Genomic DNA, 26,921 nt, shown 5'->3' on the forward strand with positions numbered 1-26,921 from the left:
GAGCCAGCTCCAATACTAAAATCACTCTCAAGTCTCAAGTTCCCCTATCAAGGTCAAATGATCTCTTGCTTCTCAGTAAAATAGAGCAAGGGTAATGCAAGCTCCATCAGCGGTATTCCTTAGCATCGCTATTGGGAAAAGATCAGTTCACTTCCAAGTGTTCTAAATGTTTCAGTTGTTTCAGTGAGTCCAAAGCCTACTAATGCACAGTAGGTGCAAGCCACAGCCACTAGTTTCTAGCCTTAGTGAGCAAACTAATTTTACACCATTACTATTAGATGATGCCATTTGAATTTCTGCAGAATGAGATAAGGTGTTCCTAAAACCAATGCAGATGTAAATTCAAATATTATTGCTCCTAAAAAATATTTAGGGATCTTTTAAGCAGTCTTCTAATTTGTGGCAGCAGTTGTGTACACAGCTAGTCGAGCTTAACTGCTTCAGTTCCTCTTCATGTATTTATAGTGCTAAAAACTCTCTCAAACTGGGTTTAATTAATTGATGTTACTTTTTTTCCGCCTAAAATGATTTTAGAATAATAAAGAAATCGTGGAGTCTTGTAAGGAAATTTGAAAACAACATGCATTAGTTTGGTAACTTAGGAGGTGAATGTTTGTGTTCAAAGTGTCTGACAATTAAGGCCAACTGTGATTCTTAACTGTAGGAGCCAAAGAGAAACATTAAAGACCTACACCCAAGAAGGATAAGAACTAGACTTATTTCACTGTTTAAGGAGTCCACAGGAGAGGATAGGCACTTGCACAATGGCCAAAAGAGGCAGTCCTGGTCATGCAGCCCAGATAAATGGGAGGAAAATTGAACAGCTAAATTGTTGAGAAAGACTACACAAGATATCTCAAAATCAAAATTGTTTTGAGATACAGTTAGGTAAATGTGATTAAATACAGATCAATAATACATAACCTTCAAGAATCATTTAGAAAGTTATTTATGTTTATATATGATCATAATCTTAATTTGTCCTGAGCCATGAAAAAAATTCTTACAGAATCTGAAATGATGACTAAACTGAATAAATATCTGGTAGAGGCAGATGATCAAGCCTTTGGCTGAGGGTCAACTTTGAAAAGACAGTATTGGCCTTATATTTCTGCTTAGAAACAGATTTTCCAAAATAAATCAATTGAAGTGCCAATCAGTTTTAACGGATAAGTAAAATGTGCTGTTGAGATACTAGAAGCATAATCTTACATTGTCATTGTTGGGGCGAAAATCAAAAAAAGAATGATTTCACACCTCAAGCCTCAAAATTAACTGCAGATCCCACACCAAAAACACTTTGAATAGCAAGCAGATTCCCTTCGCTCTCACCAAAGTTAGCTTGACTTCCCCACTACTTTTAAAGGGGAAGAGTGACAATTTTATATTTAGCTTGGAAGGAATAACCATTGTTGGATAGGTGCTAAAAGTAACCAGACTGTGGTTTGTACTTTTACATCAAACTTTCATATTTACAGAAGTCATATCCATTATCATGGAAATTCCGGCAAAGTAGTGTCCCTTGTAGTCATCATAAATAGTTATTGTGGCCATCATGTCCATGAAAAGCATGTAAAGCAAAAACAGAAATGCCTTAACACACAAGTGTGATAATAATACATTATACACAACTTACAGTCACATTGATTAGTTAATTCATAGAGTACAGCATTTAACATACATAACATTCCCCTAAATCTGAGCAAAATGTAGCCTTCCCCAAATAAGCCTAAATGCAAAAGTGGGATTACCATCTCCATTCTTCCTTATGTAACGGTATGCTAACCTATCTCCAATCCGCAAGATAACCCTAGCAAATGTACTAATTTTAGGACCTGTGCACGGTATACTTAGTGTCAATAACTTCTGAAAAACATCTCTACAAGCTGTAGCATCCTCCCCAGCCCAGTTACATGTAAACGATCACGCCACACATGGAGCTTCATATTACACATCTTTATTTCTCAGCGTATAACCGTAAAATGAACATTTTACAGCATGCATTCTATCACCCACACCCAAGTACTTACGACACTGTTCTATGGAGTCTGTCAGGGACCAGAAGGGTCCCATCATCTCTAACTCACAAGACACTACATCTCCCCCTTTGTTAAATAAAAAGTAAAAATAATACAAATATACATCACAACTCTTCTATAAGTCCTATTGTACATATATGGTACACTATCAAACACCCAGATCTTGTCATGTGAGGCTGCGGAAAAGGCAGGTGCTTGAAATACGAAGAATCTCACTTAATGTACTTTCTGGATGGTGAGCACAACCCTCAGTGGCTCTGTATCAAAAGGAGCATCAGACTTGTGTTTCCGTTTCTGCCTGACAATCACTTGGTTTCCACTTTTTAGTAAAGTGCTTTGAGCACAGCGGCGTCAATCCGCATAGGTCTTAATTTTTCATTTGTGAGGCAAATCAGTAGTGCGGAGTTTATCAAGGTCAACGGATCTTTCAGTTTTCCATTGTGACTTTTGGTTCTCATGGCTCTCTCAAACATTAAGGTGGCAGGGCATTTACCCATGGTAGAATATGGAGTTCACCTGTATGCACGAAGTGTAAACTGAAGAACTGATTTGAGATCAAGAGTTTCCAGTGCAGCTATCTGAACGGTCCTCTTGAGAGTGCTCATAAATCTTCAGACAACACCATTCCCCTGTGACCAGAGAGTTGTCCTTTTCTGATGTTTGACATTTGGATGAGTGAGAAAATGTTTTAAATTCTCGACTATTGAAAGGAGAGCCATTGTCATATTTCAAAATTGCAAGAACTCCTCATGTTGCAAAAATACCATATAATCGCTCAGTGCCTCTGTCATGAGTAGTTGATGACAGGTCTTCCACAAGAGGAACACAAGAGTATTTTTCATCAATTACTAGTAGAGGATATCTATTGTCAAGGGGTCCAAAGAAATCAATTCCAGTCTTCTCCCATGCATGCTTTGGAAGATCAGACATGTTAAATGGATGCGGTGTGAACTTGGATGACAAACAGTTGCACAAATGACAGGCCCTTAATTCTTTTTCAACTCCTTCATCAAGACAAAAGAACCACACCCAGACCCATTGAGCTTGGTTAATAGCAACGACTCCACAATGTCCCTCATGGATCAGTTCAATTACTTATTGTCTCAGACTCTCAGGAATGATAATTCTCGACCCAAGTCAGATGATGCCTTCTGGAGCAGCTGAAAGTTCTTCCTGGAGATTTTTGAACTTCTGATATTCTAGGTCATCATGAAGCGGTCTAGTGTCAGGATCCAAAGGAAGAACACCAAGCAAAAACCCCATGATGTATGCACAATTAAATGTAAGAGTGTTAGAAAACAATTTTGACCCATGAGGAACACAGGAACACCCTGATGGAAGGCAAGATTGCACAAAAGAAACCTCAAGATGGCTGCCATTGAGTGTTTAACAGACCTGCACTAGTTGTTTTATTTTCCTCCCCAGTAGAAAGTGAGGCACATGCCTTGCTTGAAGCGACAAACTTCACCGAGGAATTTAAACGGAAAACACCTCATGACTGAGTGTCCTTGTTCCATTTGGCTAGATAGTTCAGGTAGTGGCATCGGTTAAGGGGTGTCGTTTTAGGAGCATCTCAGGTTTCAGTGACTCCCATTTTTTGGTAGTGTTTTAGGGAAGAGTTTGTTTAAAAAGAGACAGTGTCTCAAACTCCGCACCGGCTCACTGAGAGAGCAGTGTCTGTGTCCCTGCAGCTCAAGCGGCAGTAATTATTGTTTCAGAGTCGCGTCTTACATCAGGAGAATAGCGGTCTGGAAATGCTCCATTTTCTCTCTCAAAAGAGAGAGAATTTACACCTGTAGACTAGCATCTTGGAACGCTTAATTTTTCTCATCAAGAGAGCTTCATCCAGAGGAGAACTAACTACACATTAGTTCAAGTTAATACTACAAAGGCATACACACATCTCAGAACTCATCTGACCAGCTTCTGACAGAAATTGCTGTTTCTTTCTTCAAACAGTTTCATCTGAAGGACAATCCTCAGTTACGCAAGTATTCTTGTTTAGAAAGGAAAAGTAGCAAGAGTTTAATTGTGTTTCTGTACAACTTTGAAACAAATTAACATTTACACGTTTAGTCATTAGTCTATACAGAAGAGTTAAGAACTTACATAAGATAAGCAATTGAAGAAAAAACTAAGGGCCCCATGCATCAACGAAAAAACAGGTCGCAAACGGGCAGATTCTCAGAATCTGCCCCTTTGCGGCCGGTATTTTGGCATTTGGGATGCATCATCCCAAATGCAAAAATCGCAATTTAAGGAATCGCAAAATTTGCGATTACTTATATTGTGATTGCATTTAAGGACTCACAAATTGCGATTCCTTAAATGCAATGCATGATGCAACTTGAAATAGTGATTTCACTATTAGGGGTTGCAAATTACTGTCAAATGAAACTGGATGGTAAGTTGAGAAAATTTGAAAAATGCACTTAAGTGCATTTTTCAAAGTTACATGTTACACACACACACACACACATATGCCCTTAGGGCATGTGTGTGTGCAACATGTGGTCTCGTGGCAATTTCAGTGGTGCAACAGGGTGTCCTTTTGGCACCCTTGCACCCTTGAAATTGCATTTTGGTACTCGCAAATTTGCACATACAATTTCCATTGATTCTTACGGGCCTCTAGGCCCATAGAATGAATGGGTAGCAATTCCTTATTTGGGACTCGCAATTTGCGAGCCGCAATTAAGGAATGTTTAGGAATCGCAAAAATGTTTTACGATTCCTACAAGCATAGATAATTGCTATTCTTTAAAAATCGCATTTAAAGAATCGCAATTGCCTATTTTGATGCATGTGCACCTAAGTGTTTTAAAAGAAGTTAATTAAGGAAGAATTATTGTGACATAAATTATAAACTCTTCAGAAGAGGAGCTAAAGCCATTTTCATTTGGGGTATGTAGATCACACATCATTCAGTGGTATACATTGACATCACACACATCTTTCTCACTGTCATTGACAATGACAGTGACAATCTTTTAAATGAGGAAATTTACAATTGACATTGTGTCTACTTGCTTCAACTGATGTTGTTGGTTGGCTTTGTGGGCGTGGTTGGAAAATTTCTAGAACCTTCTGGCATTCATTTTTTCTTGATGTGACGCACTTAATCTTGCCTCCATTTTGTTTTCTTGATGCAAAGCACTTGATTTTTCCCTCACTTTGCAAACAATTCCAAAATGATTCTCTTTCCCTCAGCCTTTTCATATCTGTCCAATGGCAGGACATTTACCTTCATGTGGAAAGGAAAATCCACAACAAAAACACAACTTCTTTATCTTTGGAGACAGTACTTTATGGCCTTCTACTGTGTGTTGGTTATCAACAAGAGAGTGAGGGAAGGTATGGTGGAAACACTCTTGGTTCCCCAGGTAAGGTAGTATAAACAAGAAAAGAGTGGAACTTCTTTTTGGAAAGAAAAGGGAAGGGAACATGGAGGATCTTACTAGATTCTTATAGAAAGCCCTCACTCACCAACCTAGTAGGTGACATGCTTAATCATCGGGCCCCACCGGGAGAGGCCGAGTGCCTCCCCGATTGGAACCTGCGTGTGTCCCTCTGAAACCGCTGCCTGGCGACGCTGGCGGTGTGCCATTCTCGCCACCACCCCTCCTCCCGAGACCCATGGTGTGAAGATTTCTCACACCAAACGTGCAATCTGGTTTCCCTAAATCAAAGGGCAACCACCCATTTTTCATCAATTGCACATTTTTAACACGTACTTTTCACTTTCACGTCCTCAGGTCAGGGTGGGCCTTAGTGCGCCCATACCGCCGAGGTTTAGTTCTTAGGTCCTGATGAATGCCAGGTAGTTCACACCACGATGGCAGAAACATGTTGACCCCACTGAATGGGAACTAGCTGAATAATGTATTTAGCTCCTTTCCTACACTTTGTTTTTAATGTGTCTGATTGGCCAATTAATAAAGTTATTTTGGACACAATTTAGACATTTTTAAACCACTCTACCACACCTTCACCCATCACTACCAAAAAAACAGCTCTGCTGTAGTTCTGGCGTCGCAGCACACCGGGGAGGCACTCTGCCTCTCCCGGTGAGGCCCGATGATGAAGCATGTCACCAACTAGGTTGGTGAGTGAGGGCTTTCTATAAGAATCTAGTAAGATTCTCCATGCACCCTTCCCTTTTCTTTCCAAAAAGAAGTTCCACTCTTCTACTGTTGTTTCAGCTTGCTTTTCACACTCAGCGCTGATTTGTTTTGGGCTGCTTGTCTGTCAGCTCTTGTGCTCCAGCAGACTTGTGTAGTCGCGCCAGGTTGAGTGTCTCTTTAAGTATTCATCGTCTGAAGTAATCGGAGAGACAACCATCTGAGACGCATGGCCTCTTCATCATTAAACTTGCAATGCTTGATAAGCAAATCAAGTCCTTTTACAAACTCATCCATTGTTTCAACAGGTTTCTGCCTTTCCTGACTGAAAATGTACCTTTCACATTCAACATTTGGCATTGGATGGAGCTTGGTGTTTAGTACCTCTTTGATTAGACTGTATGTCACTTCACCACCATGTGGTATTTTCTTTATCACTTTTAATCCTTCACCAGCTAAATTCTTCAGATAACTCATGATCTTTTTGTCATTTACTTCTTGCAGTGCATCAATGAAATCATTAAATGTTTCAATCCAGGCGGTCCATCTGTTGCCAATATTTTACTTTTTTGATGGTATCAAAGGGAATAGGTGTTTTTTAAAAATGCAGTGGCGTCATAACCTGTTATGTCCCTTACTGCTGAGAGTATCTGCTGTTCACCTGGACTTGCACTATTCATATAATCTGTAAATCCTTGTGACATGCTGGCTTCAGGGTAGTTGTGGCCAATTCGAACCTGTATGGCTTTCTTTTTCCCTGCCATTGGAGCCTTTCAACTTCTTAACAACTTTAGAGTTGTGCGAAACGCACTCTTCACCTCCTGTGGTATCCGCTTCAGGGATCAGTGGCTCTGTATTCCCAGCCCCAAGGCATCTATGGGGGTTGCAGCACCTAATGCTGAGGTAGGATAGCTTACTGTACTCCGGCTCTGGTAAGCATAATTGTATTCTCTGTATTTATGTGCTTCAATTTGCAGCGTTCTCATGCACCTGGCTGTCGCCACTCATTGCACTTTCTGTACCTGATTTTTACTGCCTTTAGCTTGTCTTGAGGTTAGAAATGTTTTTGCTTATAGCGCTTCTTTGCACTCGACTATCGCTGCCTTTAGCACTACACTGTACCTGGTTGTCGCTGCCTTTGGAGTTGGTGTACTGCCTGAATGACGGCTCTGTGTTTGGCTGTGGCGCAGTATCTCTTGTCTCAACTTTATCTGCAAATTTCTAGCCGACGACAAACAAACTTTTGGTAAGGCTTTCACTTTTTTTCACAGGCCTTTCAGTGGCTGGAGTGGTCTTTTTACTCTAAATACACCAACCTTCGATTTTCACTTCGACTGGCATGCACGGGAAGTTTGCTTGACCGTGGCAAACTGTCCGGGAGAGCACTCTCGCTTCTTCGGGTCGTGGGGTTTACAGAAACCCTTCTCGTCACCAGTTATAGCATCCTTCCCAGTCCGGGTACATATAAAAGATCACACTACACATGGAGCTTGATATTATGTGTCTTTATTCCTGAGTGTGCAACCTTAAACTGAACATTCTACAGCATAAATTCTATCATTGACACCCAAGCACTTATGTCACTGTTCTACGGAGTCCGTCGGGGTTCAAAAGGGTCCCGTCATCTCTAACTCGCAAGACACCACAGAAGCCACGAAGAAAGCAGTACAGGGCACAAAAATTGCCTTCTAGGAGGAGAGAAGAGTAAATGCATACATGATTCATTTTGAAATCAGATCACAAGAGCTGCAAGGACCATAGGTTTCAGGGGCTGTATTTTTAGGGAAGTTGAGAGTCCCAAGTGCGCATGTGTGTTTTGGTCGGCCTAAGACGGCCGGCCAAAACACATATGGTCACTTAGGAAGTGGAGTTCACTAGCACTCCGCCTACCCTCTTCCATACCTAGGCCGCGCCCCTAAGAGCCTGAAAATGTAAAATGAACAATGTAAGAGTATTGTTTTATTTTACATCTGCCCCCCCCTCCGGGGGGAGTGTGTGTGTGTGTGTGTCTGTGTGTGTGTCTGTGTGTGTGTCAGTGAGTGTGTCAGTTCACAATACATTTGAAGCCCGGTAAAACAGTCGTTCTGTAGTATGGACTACAGTTCAATTTCTTTGCTCTGCTCTGTCTGACAAAGAGCAAAATAGTATATAACTGCTGCCTGGAAAAGATCGCTGTCACAAATAAAAAGCAACTGTGAAACAGTTTTCTAAAGGAGTATACGCCCAAGGGAAAACGGGTGACTAAGCGTTACAAAACATGATGACAATTTCCAGAAATATTTAATTTACTGTTTGAAGCACTTATTTGTAAAGTTGTATTTAAAAGTATGCAGTATGTTTTCTTTTTTAAAATCCTGTAAAAAGTATTTTTTTCCAGGGGCTGGTGCTATAGATCAGATAGGGTGAAGGGTACTTTGGTTCTGGTTTACACAGCAAATAATACATAGTGTGAAAAGTTATCAACACAATTTTCATTTACATCCGTCCCCCCCCCCCCCCCCCCAAACAAAAGAGCCTTATCCTAACTTGTGGCTGTTGGATTCACACCTAATCATGCCACAGTTAAGAGATCACCTTTACGCAGTAACTGTAAAGCTTGTTAAAAGGAAATAACCTGTTGTGTTCCACAGTTTGCCACTAAGCAGAGATCCAGTCTCGAATATAAATGTGATGCACATATTTTGGGTGCTAAATTAAAGTACACAATGTTGCTGATGAACTGTTGTTCACAGGGGTAACAAAAAGAGTAACAGTCTAGACTTTATTGATGACTTACCGGAAGAATATTAGGGGAATTGTAGCTTCTCGTGTTAGCCCTCAGTACGCGAGCCCCAGAGGAAGGTGTGGTATTTCATGCGCCTAATAAAGTATCATTCTGCAGTGGTAGAAATTTATTAGGTGCAATAAATAGAAACTATTGCACGTTTCGCCCCAAAAATGGCATATAACTTGTAGATGTTGACGCTCACCACCCCAGAATTGGAATGTTCTCTTAAATTAAATATTGCTTTTTTCCTGTTTAACTCAAGCAGGCTAGATCTGCTGAAATGTAACCGGTAGATGTACTTTAACGGACCCAGTCATAATGCAGCATACAGCATCACACATTAAATATCACACTGAAATGCCATGTGACCATTTAAGCATGAGGCCAATGAGTGTCGAAATAAGTTATTAATATTTATTCTGCATTTTCTGTTTTGGATAGAAAGATTGCATGCACTGAGTGATGTGCCACCCTAAAAGGATGTGCGAAATCTGAAAATTGTGGATCGTTAATAAGACTGATTACCACCAAAGTCATTAGGAAAGAAAATATAAATGATAGGTTCTGCAGATTTGGAAGGTTAGACCATGTGAAATTGTGTTTTCTCCTTGTGCTCCAACTCTGTTTACCACCAACAATGATCGTTCTTGTAGAAAGCTGGGAGCTTAGTATTGGTTAATTCGCGAACATCTAAGGTAATACAAATGTTGGTAATCTCAGAAAACCATATAAAAAAAAGAAAAGCTTTCAGGGCAGTCTATTGTTTTCTTTTGTATAAGGTTTTTTTGTTATGCAAAATTGTTGTCTTCTGTAAAATACCATATTGTGCGTAGCTTCCAAAGGAACCCACTACCCTGAATACCAGATTTGAAATCTGGTTAATCACTGATGTGAGGTCACCGTAATGACGTGAAAAGCATAACTATTTTTCTCTGTGGGGACATCACAAGGGAGAGTGGACATCTTCCCCTGCCTCACTGGGAAGAAGTGGTGGAAGAGCAGACCCAGATCCACCGCTTCCCGCTGGTCCTGAATACTGAAGGAGGCAGTGGAGCAAAACCATGGCAGCCAGTGAGTTACCCTCCTCTCCAGCTCTTCAGCCTGGTAGAGACTAACAGCATGGCACCTGCACTCTGCTCTGTCACTGGAGGCAGAGGGCGCAAGACACATACCTAAGGTGTCCGAGTGCTAGGTTGTGGAATATTTGGGCAGCAGCATAGAGGAGCGTCCCGAATAGTGTGGGAGAGGCTGCCATGACACCAGGGACTGTAATATAGAATGTGCCCAAGGGGAGCAACAGTCATATACCCCCAGTTATTTGTACCCCAGGACTCTTTGGTATTACTGAAGGGGCTGCAGGAGCTATCATGGGAGCAGTTTGTATGGAATTTTCAAGTTTTTTACTAGTGTCAGATTTCTAACTTTTATTCACATGGAAATGAGTATGTATTTTTATTTGTTTTTCAGGAGGTTTCTACACGACGATCAAAGAGCAGGTAATGTTAATTCATGTTCTCTCATATGTGCTTAAAGGAGGGACATTACCTTGGGGGAATTATGTTATCCAGTGTGTGAGTCAAGAAGAGAGGATGTGACTATAGCTGGTGATATAGGAGGTGATGTAAGTGGTCAAAAAAGCGATATTGAACACAAATGTGTCCCTTGGGCTTGGTATACAATCTGAGTGTTATGCAATGAGAAAGCGGTCGCATTCTTGATGTCAGCTGTAACTGATTTCCCATAAAACCTAAGCAATCTAACCTACAGAGTTATCCAGTTTCTATAAGAAATGCTTTGCTCACCCTTCTGAGCAGCAAGGTATTCTCAGAGAAAGGGATATCTTGTGTACAACAGGTAACCAGAATAACAGAAAAATCACAGAAATATCCAAGCCAGTTATAAATCAAAGGGCTGATAAAAGAAAATAAGTTAAGTCACATGCTACGGAAAATGGGTACATTTCAGAAATGAATGGCTAATATTACTAAAAATAACCAGCAAATTAAAACAGGTTTAAAACAGACCTAAATCACTCAAAGGTCTTAAAGTACAGAGTCAAAGAGCATATTTGCGACAGGTGAGTTAGTTAGTGGGAAGGAAAAAACGAAGTTGGTTCGATGTTGTCATCTATCTGGTTCAAAGAGTGTTTTTTAGTTTGATGGCCATGGCTTGGGCTGAGCTTGTCAACAAGCAGCACCTCTCTTTGGTCCCAGGCTCTTCTCAGGCCTAACAGCACTCTGGCTTCTCAGGGTAAGTTCCTCTGACCCTGGCTAATTACCATAAGCTAATATAAATTCAGACAAGCCATCCATAGTTTTTTATATTTCTCAGCTAGTTTTTAGTGCATGCAGGTTCTTCCGAGGAGAGGGGTCTAGAATGTCATTGTGAGCCCTATGTTAGGAAACTTAACTCTCCTAGCTTATGGCATAGGAGATAAGTAATGGAGACACAAATATATATATATATATATATATATATATTTATTCACTGAAAAAACCATAGGTTTCACACACGTTATAGTTAGGAATTAGCATTTAAAAAACCTTGCAAATTCACTGAAAAAAACATAGGTTTCACACATGTTATAGTTAGCTGTACATTTCACTCGTAAAAAACCAATGAAATTCCACGTTAAAGTTAGATCAGGTAACTATAACTCGCGCACCCGCAATCCACTGCTGATGACGTCACATATTACATCACTCATGACATGGTCAGTGACATCACTCATCACATCAATGATGACATCTCAAATGACACATTGTGGATTGCGGTCGCGCAAGTTATAGTTACCTGATCTAACTATAACGTGGAATTTCATTGGTTTTTTACGAGTGAAATGTACAGCTAACTATAACATGTGTGAAACCTATGGTTTTTTCAGTGAATTTGCAAGGTTTTTTAAATGCTAATTCCTAACTATAACGTGTGTGAAACCTATGGTTTTTTCAGTGAATTTGTACGGTTTTTGAAATGCAAATTTTTTTTTGAGATTTTTTGTAAACCTATGTATAAAATAATATATGTACTATATCCTGCATTTTGGAAAGGTTTTTTTTTTTTTTTTATGCATTTTTTTCCGTGCGCGTACGGTAAGCTGACGCTACGCGCTCCGCACGTCATAAGTACAGCGCGCTTACGTGATACGTACGTGACGTACGCGTACACGCGGAAGCAACGCCGCTGTTACGCAGGGGCGTGTAATGCGCATGCGCGAGTGCATCTTACGTACGCGCTCCGTAAGCGCTCCGTAAGCGTCACATTTGCGCATGCGTACTTGTTTACGAGCGCGTACCGTAAGCTTACGGAGCGCGCACGGTAGGTCATGTGATCCACAAAGAACACTTTTCATTGGTTGAAACTACTTTCAGTTCCAGAAACTTCCCACACCACACCCATTCCCCTCATTACTGCTTGAAAGAACACTTTTCATTGGTTGAAACTACTTTCAGTTCCAGAAACTTCCCACACCACACCCATTCCCCTCATTACTGCTTGAGATCCCTTAGGAGAAGGAGCTGAATTGACATTGAGATACAATGGCAGAACAGCAGACCTCTTCTGAGAGTGAGGCTAGCAGCACCACCATCATCCAGAGAAGGAGGAAACAGAAGAATTCTTTTGTATGGGAGTATTTTACTTTTCCAGAGGGGGAGAAAAAGGTCAATGCTCCATTGGTCACTTGCACACTTTGTGACCGTGTTTTATCTAGAGGAAATCCAAGGAAAAAGTATTCCTTTGGAAATCACTCTATGATGAGACACCTTAGGGATAGACATCCCAGGACCTTTGCTCGACATACTGGAGAAAACTCTTCAGTAAGTCACCAGAGCCCAGCCTCAGAAGCTCAGCCGAGTACATCATCGGCAGCTCAGCTGAGCCCTTCCTCTGAGGTGGGAGCATCACCTTCTTCTGCTCCTCTGGACGTTAACCCTCGATTTGGGAGGGTTGTAATGAGGTGTATAACGTGTTCTGGTCTTATTGTTTTTGGGGAGACCAGTGTTCCCCTTATTAACAATAAGATAGACCAGCACGTTTGTAGACGCTCATGATATTCCCATTCTTTCTTTCCTCCATCCCTCTATGAACCCAACGGCTCTTTTAAGAGCCAACCTTACCTCACAATTATTATTTTTTTTTTTAAGCTTTCCTTTTTGAAAAAATTTTTTTACCGTGTGCGCACGGTACGCGTAATTACGCGAAATTTCGCGAAATTTCTCTGTTTACGCCGTGCGCGTACGCTGCGCGCATTCGGCGATTTTTTAAAAAAAAATTTAAATTAATTTTTTGCCCTTGGGGGTCCTTCTGACACCCCCTGACAAAGCCTAGGGGGTCAGGAACTGTCCAGCCTGCCCCCTTTTCACGTTATCCACCTTTGTTTTTCACCCCCTCAGACTGCGAGAGACAAAATGGCGGCCGACACTTCCTGATTTCGACCGATTCGAATGTTTACTTTGATCTAACAACCAATCAGAATCGCGCTCGCGCACGGCACCGTGCGCATACGGTAAGCTTACCGTAAGCGCACGGTAAGCGCTCGGAGCGCGCCCACAGATATATATATTGATTTAAATGCTATTTTCTCAGGAAATACTTAACAGATTTACATAAGACCTGCAAAAGGCACATCCCTGACCTGAGGGCTACCTCTCTGCCAAATTTCACATAATTCTGTTCAGCCGTTCGGGCTGTAGCTCGGACTAAAGGTCCTATGGAAAAATGCATGGGGAAACCGCGTTTTGGGACCCCCCTTTTTTCTCAGCCCCTGCTTGACGAATCACCCCGAAACTTTCAGGGTAGGAGCGGAGCGTAGCGCCCCATTAGTTTTGAAAAATTTGCGAGGATTCGTCAACCGACGCAAAATTAATTGTGATAATGGCGGCCATCTTGAAGTGGTGTAACAATATACAAACCGAATGGTATACATTATACATAAACAAATTCGTCATAGTGACTGGTTAAAGACAGAAATTATGGTCACATATACTGTCGGCTGTCAGTGCGAAAATGTTTTTAGCGGCCAAAAACATTTTCGCACTGACAGCCGACATTATATGTGACCATAATTTCTGTCTTTAACCAGTCACTATGACGAATTGTATTGACATGGGTTTAACGCATAACTGTCACCTTGCACATTAGGCCAGTCTGATTTGTTTATGTATAATGTATACCATTCGGTTTGTATATTGTTACACCACTTCAAGATGGCCGCCATTATCACAATTTGTTTTGCACTGTAAACCGGCAGTCCTTTGACTATGTTGATTTCACCTTGTACTTATGGATGCGTGTGATCTGATGCCACACTGTGTGACCAAGGGAGCGTGTCTCCCGAAACGCGTTACAGTGCCAATTAAAAGTTACCTGTACAGCGACTGAGAGTGCGTTTTGCTTATTAGCAGACAACTTGGATATAATTTGCCGGCGGTGGCTCTACCGGCGTAGCGCACCACCCAACAACGGGCGAAATCCCAGGAGGAGCTCACAGCGTCTTTTTGAATATATATATATATATATATATATATATTCACTGAAAAAACCATAGGTTTCACACATGTTATAGTTAGCGGAAATTTTACTGATAAAAAAACCAATGAAATTGCCCCGTTATAGTTAGTGCTGGCAACTATAACTCACGCGACCGCAATCCTCTGCTGATGCTAATACTGTATTTAGACACTTATTTGCCCATGTCTTCTTCCATACATTTTTAGCTATACATATATTACAAATATTTTTTTTTATAAAGACACATATGTCATCAGCAGAAGATTGCGGTCGCGTGAGTTATAGTTGCCAGCACTAACTATAACGGGGCAATTTCATTGGTTTTTTATCAGTAAAATTTCCGCTAACTATAACATGTGTGAAACCTATGGTTTTTTCAGTGAATTTGCAAGGTTTTTTAAATGCTAATTCCTAACTATAACGTGTGTGAAACCTATGGTTTTTTCAGTGAATTTGTACGTTTTTTTAAATGCTAAGTTACTTTACGCCATTCGAGGCGTGCGCGCCCACTTAACGCAGTGCGTTCCGTGCACGGTTTTTATCAACTTTAATAAGCCCTGTACATTAAAGCACAGGGGGTGGGGTCAATGTGGATAGTGTTTTTTTTATTTCGATTTTATAATTTCATGTTGCCAAAATATAGTTTTTTTACTGATGAAATAAGCCCTGTACATTTGGTGGCCTACGGCCACCGAAAGCACAGGGGGTGGGGTAAGTGTGGATAGTGTTTTTTTTATTTCTATTTTTTACCGTACGCTTACGGTAAGCGTACGGTAAGCGCACTCGCCGAAATTGCCGAAAAAAAAATAAAACCGTTTTTGCTCTTGGGGGATGTTTGGGGACTCCCTCAACATGACTATGTGGGAGGGAGTTGTCAAAACAGCCCCGTAACATGTTTTTGGGCATCATGTTTGATAAATAACACTCAGTGCGAGAGACAAAATGGCGGACGCCGCTTCCTGGTTTCGGCCAATTCGAATGTTTACTAAGATCTAAGAGCCAATCAGAATCGCGCTCGCGCACGCCACCGTACGCGTACGGTAAGCGTACGGTAAGCGTACCGTAAGCGGGCTCAGATATATATATTGATTTAAAGGCTATTTTCTCAGAATCTACTGAACAGATTTACACCAAACCTACAAAAGGCATTTCCTTGACATAGGGACTACCACTCTGCCAAATTTCTAGTAATTCTGTTCAGCCGTTCGGGCTGTAGCTCTGTCTAAAGGTCCTATGGAAAAATGCATGGGAAAAACGCGTTTTGGGACCCCCCTTTTATCTCAGCCCCCGCTTGACGAATCCCCCCGAGACTTTCAGGGTAGGAGCGGAGCGGAGCGCCCCACCTATTTTGAGAAATTCGCGAGGATTCATCGACCGGCGCCAAAGTTATTCAAAATAGAATGTTGCGGATTTCCTATGGAAAAGGGGTCCTAACTATAACTACCTACTGGCGACTGCCAGTAGGTAATATATATATATATATCTATCTCCTACTGGCGGTCGCCAGTAGGTAGTTATAGTTAGGACCCCTTTTCCATAGGAAATCCGCAACATTCTATTTTGAATAACTTTGGCGCCGGTCGACGAATCCTCGCGAATTTCTCAAAATAGGTGGGGCGCTACGCTCCGCTCCTACCCTGAAAGTCTCGGGGGAATTCGTCAAGCGGGGGCTGAGATAAAAGGGGGGTCCCAAAACGCGTTTTTCCCATGCATTTTTCCATAGGACCTTTAGACAGGGCTACAGCCCGAACGGCTGAACAGAATTACTAGAAATTTGGCAGAGAGGTAGTCCTCAGGTCAAGGAAGTGCCTTTTGTAGGTTTGGTGTAAATCTGTTCAGTAGATTCTGAGAAAATAGCCTTTAAATCAATATATATATCTGAGCCAGCTTACGGTACGCGTACGGTGGCGTGCGCTTGCGCGATTCTGATTGGCTCTTAGATCTTAGTAAATATTCAAAACAGCCGAAACCAGGAAGCGGCGGCCGCCATTTTCTCTCTCGCACTGAGAGCTAGGCTGTTAAATAAAACCAATAAACATGTAAAGGGGCTGTTTAGACAGCTCCCACACACATAGCCATGTTGAGGGAGTCCCCAAAGACCCCCCAAGGCCAAGAATGCAATTTTTATTTTTTCGCTAATTTCGCCGATTACGCTTACCGTACGCGTACGGTAAAAAATATAAAAAAAACCCACTATCCACACTTACCCCACCCCTTGTGCTTTTGGTTGCCGTAGGCCACCAAATGTGCAGGGCTTATTTATGGTCTGAAAAACCACAATATTTTAAACAAAAATAATAAAAGAAAAAATTAACAACACTCTCTCCACCCCGTGTGCAAATGGTGCCCGAAGGGCACCATTTGTGCATGGCTTATAAAAATTACGAAAAATTAAAATATTACCTTTCAAAACGAAGTGCATCATATGTCCTCCATGTGCGCACGGTGCGCGAAGCGCATCGTGCGTACATGGCCCATCCTGCGTAAAGTGGGCACGCGGTGCGCGAAGCGCACCGCGTGCTTACTGTGCGCGCACGGTGCGCGAAGCGCACCGTGCGCACACGGAACGAACTGCGTTAAGTGGGCGCGCACGCCACGAATGGCATAAAGTAACTTAGCATTTAAAAAACCGTACAAATTCACTGAAAAAACCATAGGTTTCACACACGTTATAGTTAGGAATTAGCATTTAAAAAACCTTGCAAATTCACTGAAAAAACCATAGGTTTCACACATGTTATAGTTAGCGGAAATTTTACTGATAAAAAACCAGTGAAATTCCCCCGTTATAGTTAGTGCAGGCAACTATAACTCACGCGACCGCAATCTTCTGCTGATGACATATGTGTCTTTATGAAAAAAAAATATTTGAAATATATGTATAGCTAAAAATGTATGGAAGAAGACATGGGCAAATAAGTGTCTAAATACAGTATTAGCATCAGCAGAGGATTGCGGTCGCGTGAGTTATAGTTGCCTGCACTAACTATAACGGGGGAATTTCACTGGTTTTTTATCAGTAAAATTTCCGCTAACTATAACATGTGTGAAACCTATGGTTTTTTCAGTGAATATGTATATATATGTGTATATATATATATATATATATATATATATTCACTGAAAAAACCATAGGTTTCACACACGTTATAGTTAGGAAATAGCATTTAAAAAACCTTGCAAATTCACTGAAAAAACCATAGGTTTCACACATGTTATAGTTAGCTGGACATTTTACTGATAAAAAACCAATGAAATTCCCCCGTTATAGTTAGTGCAGGCAACTATAACTCACGCGACCGCAATCCTCTGCTGATGCTAATACTGTATTTAGACACTTATTTGCCCATGTCTTCTTCCATTAAATTTTAGCTATACATATATTACAGATATTTTTTTTTCATAAAGACACATATGTCATCAGCAGAGGATTGCGGTCGCGTGAGTTATAGTTGCCTGCACTAACTATAACGGGGGAATTTCATTGGTTTTTTATCAGTAAAATGTCCAGCTAACTATAACATGTGTGAAACCTATGGTTTTTTCAGTGAATTTGCAAGGTTTTTTAAATGCTATTTCCTAACTATAACGTGTGTGAAACCTATGGTTTTTTCAGTGAATATATATATATATATATATATATATATATTACCTACTGGCGGTCGCCAGTAGGTAGTTATAGTTAGGACCACGTTTCCATAGGAAATCCTCAACATTCTATTTTGAATAACTTTGGCGCCGGTCGACGAATCCTCGCGAATTTTTCAAAATAGGTGGGGCGCTACGCTCCGCTCCTACCCTGAAAGTCTCGGGGGGGATTCGTCAAGCGGGGGCTGAGATAAAAGGGGGGTCCCAAAACGCGTTTTTCCCATGCATTTTTCCATAGGACCTTTAGACAGGGCTACAGCCCGAACGGCTGAACAGAATTACTAGAAATTTGGCAGAGAGGTAGTCCTCAGGTCAAGGAAGTGCCTTTTGTAGGTTTGGTGTAAATCTGTTCAGTAGATTCTGAGAAAATAGCCTTTAAATCAATATATATATCTGAGCCAGCTTACGGTGCGCTTACGGTACGCTTACCGTACGCGTACGGTGGCGTGCGCGAGCGCGATTCTGATTGGCTCTTATATCTTAGTAAAAATTCGAATCGGCCGAAACCAGGAAGCGGCGGCCGCCATTTTCTCTCTCGCAATGAGAGTTAGGTTGTAAAATAAAGCCAAAAAACATGTAAAGGGGCTGTTTAGACAGCTCCCACACACATAGCCATGTTGAGGGAGTCCCCCAAGGCCAAAAATGCTATTTTTATTTTTTCGCTAATTTCGCCGATTACGCTTACCGTACGCGTACGGTAAAAAATTATAAAAAAAAAAAACTATCCACACTCTCCCCACCCCGTGTGCAATTGGTTGTCGCAGGCCACTAATTGTGCATGGCTTATAAGAGGTGTGATAAACTAGAATATTTTAAACAAAAATAATAAAAGAAAAAATTATCCACACTCTCTCCACCCCGTGTGCAAATGGTGCCCGAAGGGCACCATTTGTGCATGGCTTATAAAAATTACGAAAAATTAAAATATTACCTTTCAAAACGAAGTGCATCATATGTCCTCCATGTGCGCACGGTGCGCGAAGCGCATCGTGCATACATGGCCCATCTAGCGTAACGTGGGCACGCGGTGCGCGTAGCGCACCGCGTGCCCACCGTGCGTGCACAGGACTAACTGTGTAAAGTGGGCGCGCGGTGCGCGAAGCGCACCGCGTGCTTACTGTGCGCGCACGGTGCGCGAAGCGCACCGTGCGCGCACGGAACGAACTGCGTTAAGTGGGCGCGCACGCCACGAATGGCGTAAAGTAACTTAGCATTTAAAAAACCGTACAAATTCACTGAAAAAACCATAGGTTTCACACACGTTATAGTTAGGAATTAGCATTTAAAAAACCTTGCAAATTCACTGAAAAAACCATAGGTTTCACACATGTTATAGTTAGCGGAAATTTTACTGATAAAAAACCAGTGAAATTCCCCCGTTATAGTTAGTGCAGGCAACTATAACTCACGCGACCGCAATCTTCTGCTGATGACATATGTGTCTTTATGAAAAAAAAATATTTGTAATATATGTATAGCTAAAAATGTATGGAAGAAGACATGGGCAAATAAGTGTCTAAATACAGTATTAGCATCAGCAGAGGATTGCGGTCGCGTGAGTTATAGTTGCCTGCACTAACTATAACGGGGGAATTTCACTGGTTTTTTATCAGTAAAATTTCCGCTAACTATAACATGTGTGAAACCTATGGTTTTTTCAGTGAATATATATATATATATATATATATATATATATATATATATATATATATATATATATATATATATATATATATATATATATATAATATCCAAATGAAAGATTGCTCTAAAGTGAAGCGCCACACACGATGTTAGGATTTCACCTGTTTATTCATTGGGCAGCAGCGAAGCACAGCGCACTTGTCTCAGCAGTTTCTCTTTTAGCCGTCTGCCAAACGCGTTTCTGGAGGCATTCTCCCTTTCTCAATGTCTCGGCTCTGGAGGAAAGGAACAGCTGCCTTGCATTTCATGCTCGTTTTTAAACTCATTTTCAAAGTTAATAGTACCGCCCAGAAGGGCGTGTTATGAAAGGCATTGTGGTTCATATAGTCTTCGGTAAGTAAATCCCACCAGTAATTGCAGTTATCACTTCACCTTCCTAAAATAAAATATCCGTCAGGTTGCATGATCCAGGTTGCGCCTGTTTCGTTGCTTTCTTGTGCCCAAATGAATAGGTAACAAAGTTCCTGAATGGTGCTCTCTCGTGGAACACACGGACCTGCACTGTCAGCAGGGGGGCAGGCTTCCTGGCCGGAGCAGGCCACTATACATCCAAATGAAAGATTGCTCTAAAGTGAAGCGCCACACACGATGTTAGGATTTCACCTGTTTATTCATTGGGCAGCAGCGAAGCACAGCGCACTTGTCTCAGCAGTTTCTCTTTTAGCCGTCTGCCAAACGCGTTTCTGGAGGCATTCTCCCTTTCTCAATGGCTCGGCTCTGGAGGAAAGGAACAGCTGCCTTGCATTTCATGCTCGTTTTTAAACTCATTTTCAAAGTTAATAGTACCGCCCAGAAGGGCGTGTTATGAAAGGCATTGTGGTTCATGTAGTCTTCGGTAAGTAAATCCCACCAGTAATTGCAGTTATCACTTCACCTTCCTAAAATAAAATATCCGTCAGGTTGCATGATCCAGGTTGCGCCTGTTTCGTTGCTTTCTTGTGCCCAAATGAATAGGTAACAAAGTTCCTGAATGGTGCTCTCTCGTGGAACACACGGACCTGCACTGTCAGCAGGGGGGCAGGCTTCCTGGCCGGAGCAGGCCACTATACATCCAAATGAAAGATTGCTCTAAAGTGAAGCGCCACACACGATGTTAGGATTTCACCTGTTTATTCATTGGGCAGCAGCGAAGCACAGCGCACTTGTCTCAGCAGTTTCTCTTTTAGCCGTCTGCCAAACGCGTTTCTGGAGGCATTCTCCCTTTCTCAATGGCTCGGCTCTGGAGGGAAGGAACAGCTGCCTTGCATTTCATGCTCGTTTTTAAACTCATTTTCAAAGTTAATAGTACCGCCCAGAAGGGCGTGTTATGAAAGGCATTGTGGTTCATGTAGTCTTCGGTAAGTAAATCCCACCAGTAATTGCAGTTATCACTTCACCTTCCTAAAATAAAATATCCGTCAGGTTGCATGATCCAGGTTGCGCCTGTTTCGTTGCTTTCTTGTGCCCAAATGAATAGGTAACAAAGTTCCTGAATGGTGCTCTCTCGTGGAACACACGGACCTGCACTGTCAGCAGGGGGGCAGGCTTCCTGGCCGGAGCAGGCCACTATACATCCAAATGAAAGATTGCTCTAAAGTGAAGCGCCACACACGATGTTAGGATTTCACCTGTTTATTCATTGGGCAGCAGCGAAGCACAGCGCACTTGTCTCAGCAGTTTCTCTTTTAGCCGTCTACCAAACGCGTTTCTGGAGGCATTCTCCCTTTCTCAATGGCTCGGCTCTGGAGGAAAGGAACAGCTGCCTTGCATTTAAACTCGCCAGTAGATAGTTATAGTTACAACCTAGTTTCCATAGGAAATCTCAAAATTCTATTTTGAATAACTTTGGCGCCGGTTGACGAATCCTCGCGAAATTTTCAAAACTAATGGGGCGCTCCGTTCAGCTCCTACCCTGAAAGTCTCGGGGTGATTCGTCAAGCGGGGGCCGAGAAAAAAGGGGGGTCCCAAAACGCACTTTCCCCATGCATTTTTCCATAGGACCTTTAGACACAGCTACAGCCAGAACGGCTGAACAGAATTATTTGAAATTTGGCAAAGAGGTAGTCCTCAGGTCAGGCATGTGCCTTTTGCATATATGGTGTAAATCCGTTCAGTAGTTCCTGAGAAAATCAAAAGTAAAATCATATACATATCTGGGCGGAGCCTAACCACACATCTCATTGTGAGATCTGATTGGCTGTCAGCACTTCATCCAAGAAGTGTTGGCAGCCATCTTGGGACCAATATACATGATAGCACCTCATTAAAAAGCATTGCAGTTAAAAGAAGGTTTTAAGACTTTAGTTACATTATAAATCATTTGTTGATGGTACCATACTCATTTTAGGAATTGTAGTATGTTCTAAGGTGATTTTACCATGTGAAAAAGCCTTCTGCTGGGATATCATGAATCATGTTTGAGAGAAAACTATTTTCACATGCTTTTCCCACAGAGGTTTGGAAGGTGATCTATAAGCTAAACTGAGAGCATATTTTCTGTAAATTCACATTATCTTTCTCAGTCATGTGAGAATGAAGTCTGACATTCTCAGTAAAACATGTACATCCAACAAGGGCAGAGACTGTCAGTTGATTCCTTTGTGTTCTACTGCAGCTTCCCAGAGTGTTCCAAAGAACAACTAGAGCGCTAACAGTCTTACTTATGACAAAGGTATGGCACACCTGAAGCCCTCTTGATTGGAATAAAGTGGTAACATTTAAAACATTTAATTTAAAAAGGATCAAAATGAGAGGGTTCATTTTGCCATAGAATGTATGATTAGTGCTGCAGAAAGATAAATTAGGGCACATTTTGAGTGACTTCTCAAATCCTCTTCTATTTCATTAAAGAATTCTGACATGCAGACTGAAACATGCACTTTCAATACCAGCAGCAGACTTCCCTGGTGAGCAGTAGCTTTACTACAGTGATCTAATGAGCAACTAGAGTGCTAACATTCTGAATTTATGGCAAATGTGTGACACATCTGAATGCCTTCTTCATTGAATCAAAGTAAAAAAACTGACAGTATGCCTAGTGAGGAGACTGCAGTAAATGAGGAAATTAGGAAACTTCATAACAAGTCTCCCAAGATGGCCACCAGAGACAAAAGAGCCCAAATGTAGCACAAATATCACCGAGATGTAGCCCAAGTATAGCCCAATGACAGAAATCCGAGAGTGTTTTAAAGAACAACTAGAGCGCTAACCGTCTTACTTATGACAAAGGTATGGCACACCTGCAGCCATCTTGATTGGAATAAAGTGGTAACATTTAAAACATTTAATTTGCAAAGGAACAAAATGAGGGGGTTCATTTTGCCATAGAAATTATGACTAGTGCTGCAGAAAGAAAACTTAGGGCACATTTTGACTTCTCAAATCCTCTTCTATTTCATTAAAAAGTTCTGACATGCAGACTGAAACATGCACTTTGAATACCAGCAGCAGACTTCCCTGGTGAGCAGTAGCTTTACTACAGTGATCTAATGAGGAACTAGAGTGCTGCCATTCAGAATTTATGGCAAATGTGTCACATCTGAATGCCTTCTTGATGGAACCAAAGTACACAAGCATTGAAAATGCAATAGGTCTCGCCCTCGTTTAAGTTAAAGCAATTCTGTTTGTAATTAGGTGGCTTTTTAGCTTTGCTTTTATTAGTGTTTTTCAAAATTTCATGTAAATAACATGCATATCTGTATATGTATGCATGCATTTATATTTGCATTTATATAGATATGCAGATTATATATATGTTTATATATGTATGTAAATACATATATATACACATACATATATATATAAATGCATATATGTGCATATGTGTGCGTGTAGAGAGAGGTAGAGATGTAGAGGTAGAGATGTAGAGGTAGAGAGGTAGAGAGGTAGAGGTAGAGAGGTAGAGGTAGAGAGGTAGAGGAGTAGAGAGTAGTAGAGAGAGAGGTAGAGAAAGGTAGAGAGGTAGAGAGTAGAGGATGAGTAATAGAGTAGAGAGAGAGAGTAGTAGAGAGAGTAGTAGAGAGAGTAGCAGAGAGTGAGTAGGAGAGAGTAGTAGTGAGTAGTAGAGAGTGAGTAGTAGAGAGTAGTAGCGAGTGAGAAGTAGAGAGTGAGTAGTAGAGGGTGTAGTAGAGAGTAGTAGAGAGTGAGTAGTAGAGGGAGTAGTAGAGTGTGAGTATTAGAGAGTGAGTAGTAGAGAGTAGTAGAGCGTGAGTAGTGGAGACTGAGTAGCAGAGAGAGAGTAGTAGAGAATGAGTAGTAGAGAATGAGTAGTAGAGTGAGTAGTAGAGAGTGAGTAGTAGAGAGTAGTAGAGAGAGAGTAGTAGAGAGAGAGTAGTAGAGAGTGAGTAGTAGAGAGAGAGTAGTAGAGAGAGGGAGTAGTAGAGAGTAGTAGAGAGAGTAGTAGAGAGTAGTACAGAGTGAGTAGTAGAGAGTGATTAGTAGAGAGTAGTGGAGAAGTAGAGAGTGAGTAGTAGAGAGTAGTAGAGAGTGAGTAGTAGAGAGCAAGTAGTAGAGAGTGTGTAGTAGAGAGAGAGTAGTAGAGAGTAGTAGAGGGTGAGTAGTAGAGAGTGAGTAGTAGAGAGAGTAGTAGAGAGTAGTAGAGAGTGAGTAGTAGAGAGTGAGTAGTAGAGAGTAGTAGAAAGTGAGTAGCAGAGAGAGTAGTAGAGAGTAGTAGAGTGAGTAGTAGAGAGTGAGTAGTAGAGAGAGAGAGTAGTAGAGAGTGAGTGGTAGAGAGTAGTAGAGTGAGTATTAGAGTGAGTATTAGAGTGAGTAGTAGAGTGAGTAGTTGACAGTGAGTAGTAGAGAGTAGTAGAGAGTGAGTAGTAGAGAGTGAGTAGTAGAGAGTGAGTAGTAGAGAGAATAGTAGAGAGGGAGTAGTAGAGAGAGAGTAGTAGAGAGAGAGTAGTAGAGAGTAGTAGAGAGTGAGTAGTAGAGAGTGAGTGGTAGAGAGTAGTAGAGAGTAGTAGAGAGTGAGTAGTAGAGAGTAGTAGAGTAGTAGAGAGTAGTAGAAAGTGAGTAGTAGAGAGTGAGTAGTAGAAAGTAGTAGCGAGTGAGTAGTAGAGAGTGAGTAGTTTAATTTAAAAGGAACACAACGAGGAGGTTCATTTTGCCATAGAAATTATGATTAGTGAGGAAAAAAGAAAAATTAGGGCACATTTTGAGTGACTTATCAAATCCTCTTCTATTTCATTAAAAAATTCTGACATGCAGACTGAAACATGCACTTTCAATACCAGCAGCAGACTTCCCTGGTGAGCAGTAGCTTTACTACAGTGATCTAATGAGCAACTAGAGTGCTACCATTCAGAATTTATGGAAAATGTGGGACACATCTGAATGCCTTCTTGATGGAATCAAAGTAAACAAGCATTGAAAATGCAATAGGTCTCGCCCTCGTTTAAGTTAAAGCAATTCTGTTTGTAATTAGGTGGCTTTTTAGCTTTGCTTGTATTAGTCTTTTTCAAACTTTCATGTACATACCATGCATATGTATGCATATATGTATATGTTTGCATGAATTTATATTTATATAGATATGCAGATTATATTTATATGTTTATATATTCACTGAAAAAACCATAGGTTTCACACACGTTATAGTTAGGAATTAGCATTTAAAAAACCTTGCAAATTCACTTAAAAAACCATAGGTTTCACACATGTTATAGTTAGCTGGACATTTCACTCGTAAAAAAACAATGAAATTCCCCCGTTATAGTTAGTGCAGGCAACTATAACTCACGCGACCGCAATCCTCTGCTGATGACGTCAGATATTACATCACTGTATTTAGACACTTATTTACCCATGTCTTCTTCCATTAATCTTTAGCTATACATATATTACAAATATTTATTTTTCATAAAGACACATATGTCATCAGTGATGTAATATCTGACGTCATCAGCAGAGGATTGCGGTCGCGTGAGTTATAGTTGCCTGCACTAACTATAACGGGGGAATTTCATTGTTTTTTTACGAGTGAAATGTCCAGCTAACTATAACATGTGTCAAACCTATGGTTTTTTAAGTGAATATATATATACATACATACATACCGAAATGCGTTACAGGGTAACAAAATAAACTAGTAGCTAATCGCTGATCTTGCCTCCGTGTCGGTGTCAGTTTCTTGACCGAAAAAAGTTGGAGTTGTTATATATATAAATTACCTACTGTTGGTCGCCAGTAGGTAGTTATAGTTAGGACCTAGTTTCCATAGGAAAAGCGTTTTTTCTTTTCCTAATACCTTTGGCGCCGGTTGATGAATCTTCGCCAAATTTTCAAAAATAGTGGCCAGCTCAGGTCAGCTTCTGTCTGGAAAGTTTCGGGGTGATTAGTCAAGCGGGGGCTGAGAAAAAAGGGGGGTCTCAAAATGCATTTTCCCATGTTAATTTCCATAGGAAACTTTAGACAAAGCTACAGCCCGAACTGCTGAACGGAATTACACCAAATTTGGCAAAAAAGGTAGGTCTTGGTTCAGAAAGAGACCTTTTTTTTAAATGTTGTAAATCCGTTCAGTATTTCCTGAGAAATTAGAAAAAGAAATAGTTTGATATCTGTCCTCCATAGGAAACTTTAGACAAAGCTACAGCCCGAACTACTGAACGGAATTACACCAAATTTGGCAAAAAGGTAGGTCTTGGTTCAGAAACAGTCCATTTTGTTAAATGGTGTAAATCCGTTCAGTAGTTCCTGAGAAATTAGAAAAAGAAAGTTTCGATATCTGAGCACGAGGAGGGTTTGCGCACCCTCCCGGGCACAAGCTACACTCTGATTGGCTGCCAACACTCCAAACCAGGAAGTGTTGGCAGCCATCTTGTGACTCAGTAGAACCGAGTCACAAGAAAACAGTAAAACAATTATAAAAAACAAGAAAAGGGGGCAGGGTATAAACACCCTGACCTCCTAGGCCTGCTCAGCATTGTTTTAAAAATAACTTCAGTGAAATTCGTGTTGGGGTCGCGAATCCCGCCGAAATTATAAAAAGAAATTAAGCGTGGGCTCCTGCGCCTCTGGTCCCGGGGCCTTGTGAATAAATAATAGCGGGGCCCCCGCTGCCCCGGGCACCGCCACCTCCCCGGGGCTATGTTGATTATGTGTGGGGGAGGCACGCGACCACCACACAGCCCCAGGGAACGCCACCTCCCCGGG

At 41.3% G+C, this 26,921-nt stretch overlaps 1 protein-coding gene across 4 annotated transcripts in view; it reads left to right on the plus strand.

Annotated features, from left to right (window-relative positions):
- Positions 1-26,921, plus strand: part of LOC146785433 (ubiquitin carboxyl-terminal hydrolase 48-like) — a 353,159-nt gene that overhangs the window by 270,388 nt on the left and 55,850 nt on the right. For all 4 annotated transcript variants that reach the window (XM_085634485.1, XM_085634487.1, XM_085634486.1 and 1 more), the window contains one exon: positions 10,395-10,423. In XM_085634485.1, the coding sequence (XP_085490611.1) occupies positions 10,395-10,423 (29 nt within the window). The remainder of the gene's footprint in view (positions 1-10,394; positions 10,424-26,921) is intronic.

Source organism: Triturus cristatus, chromosome 11 (genome assembly GCF_964204655.1).
Source record: "Triturus cristatus chromosome 11, aTriCri1.1, whole genome shotgun sequence".
Classification (NCBI taxonomy): domain Eukaryota; kingdom Metazoa; phylum Chordata; class Amphibia; order Caudata; family Salamandridae; genus Triturus; species Triturus cristatus.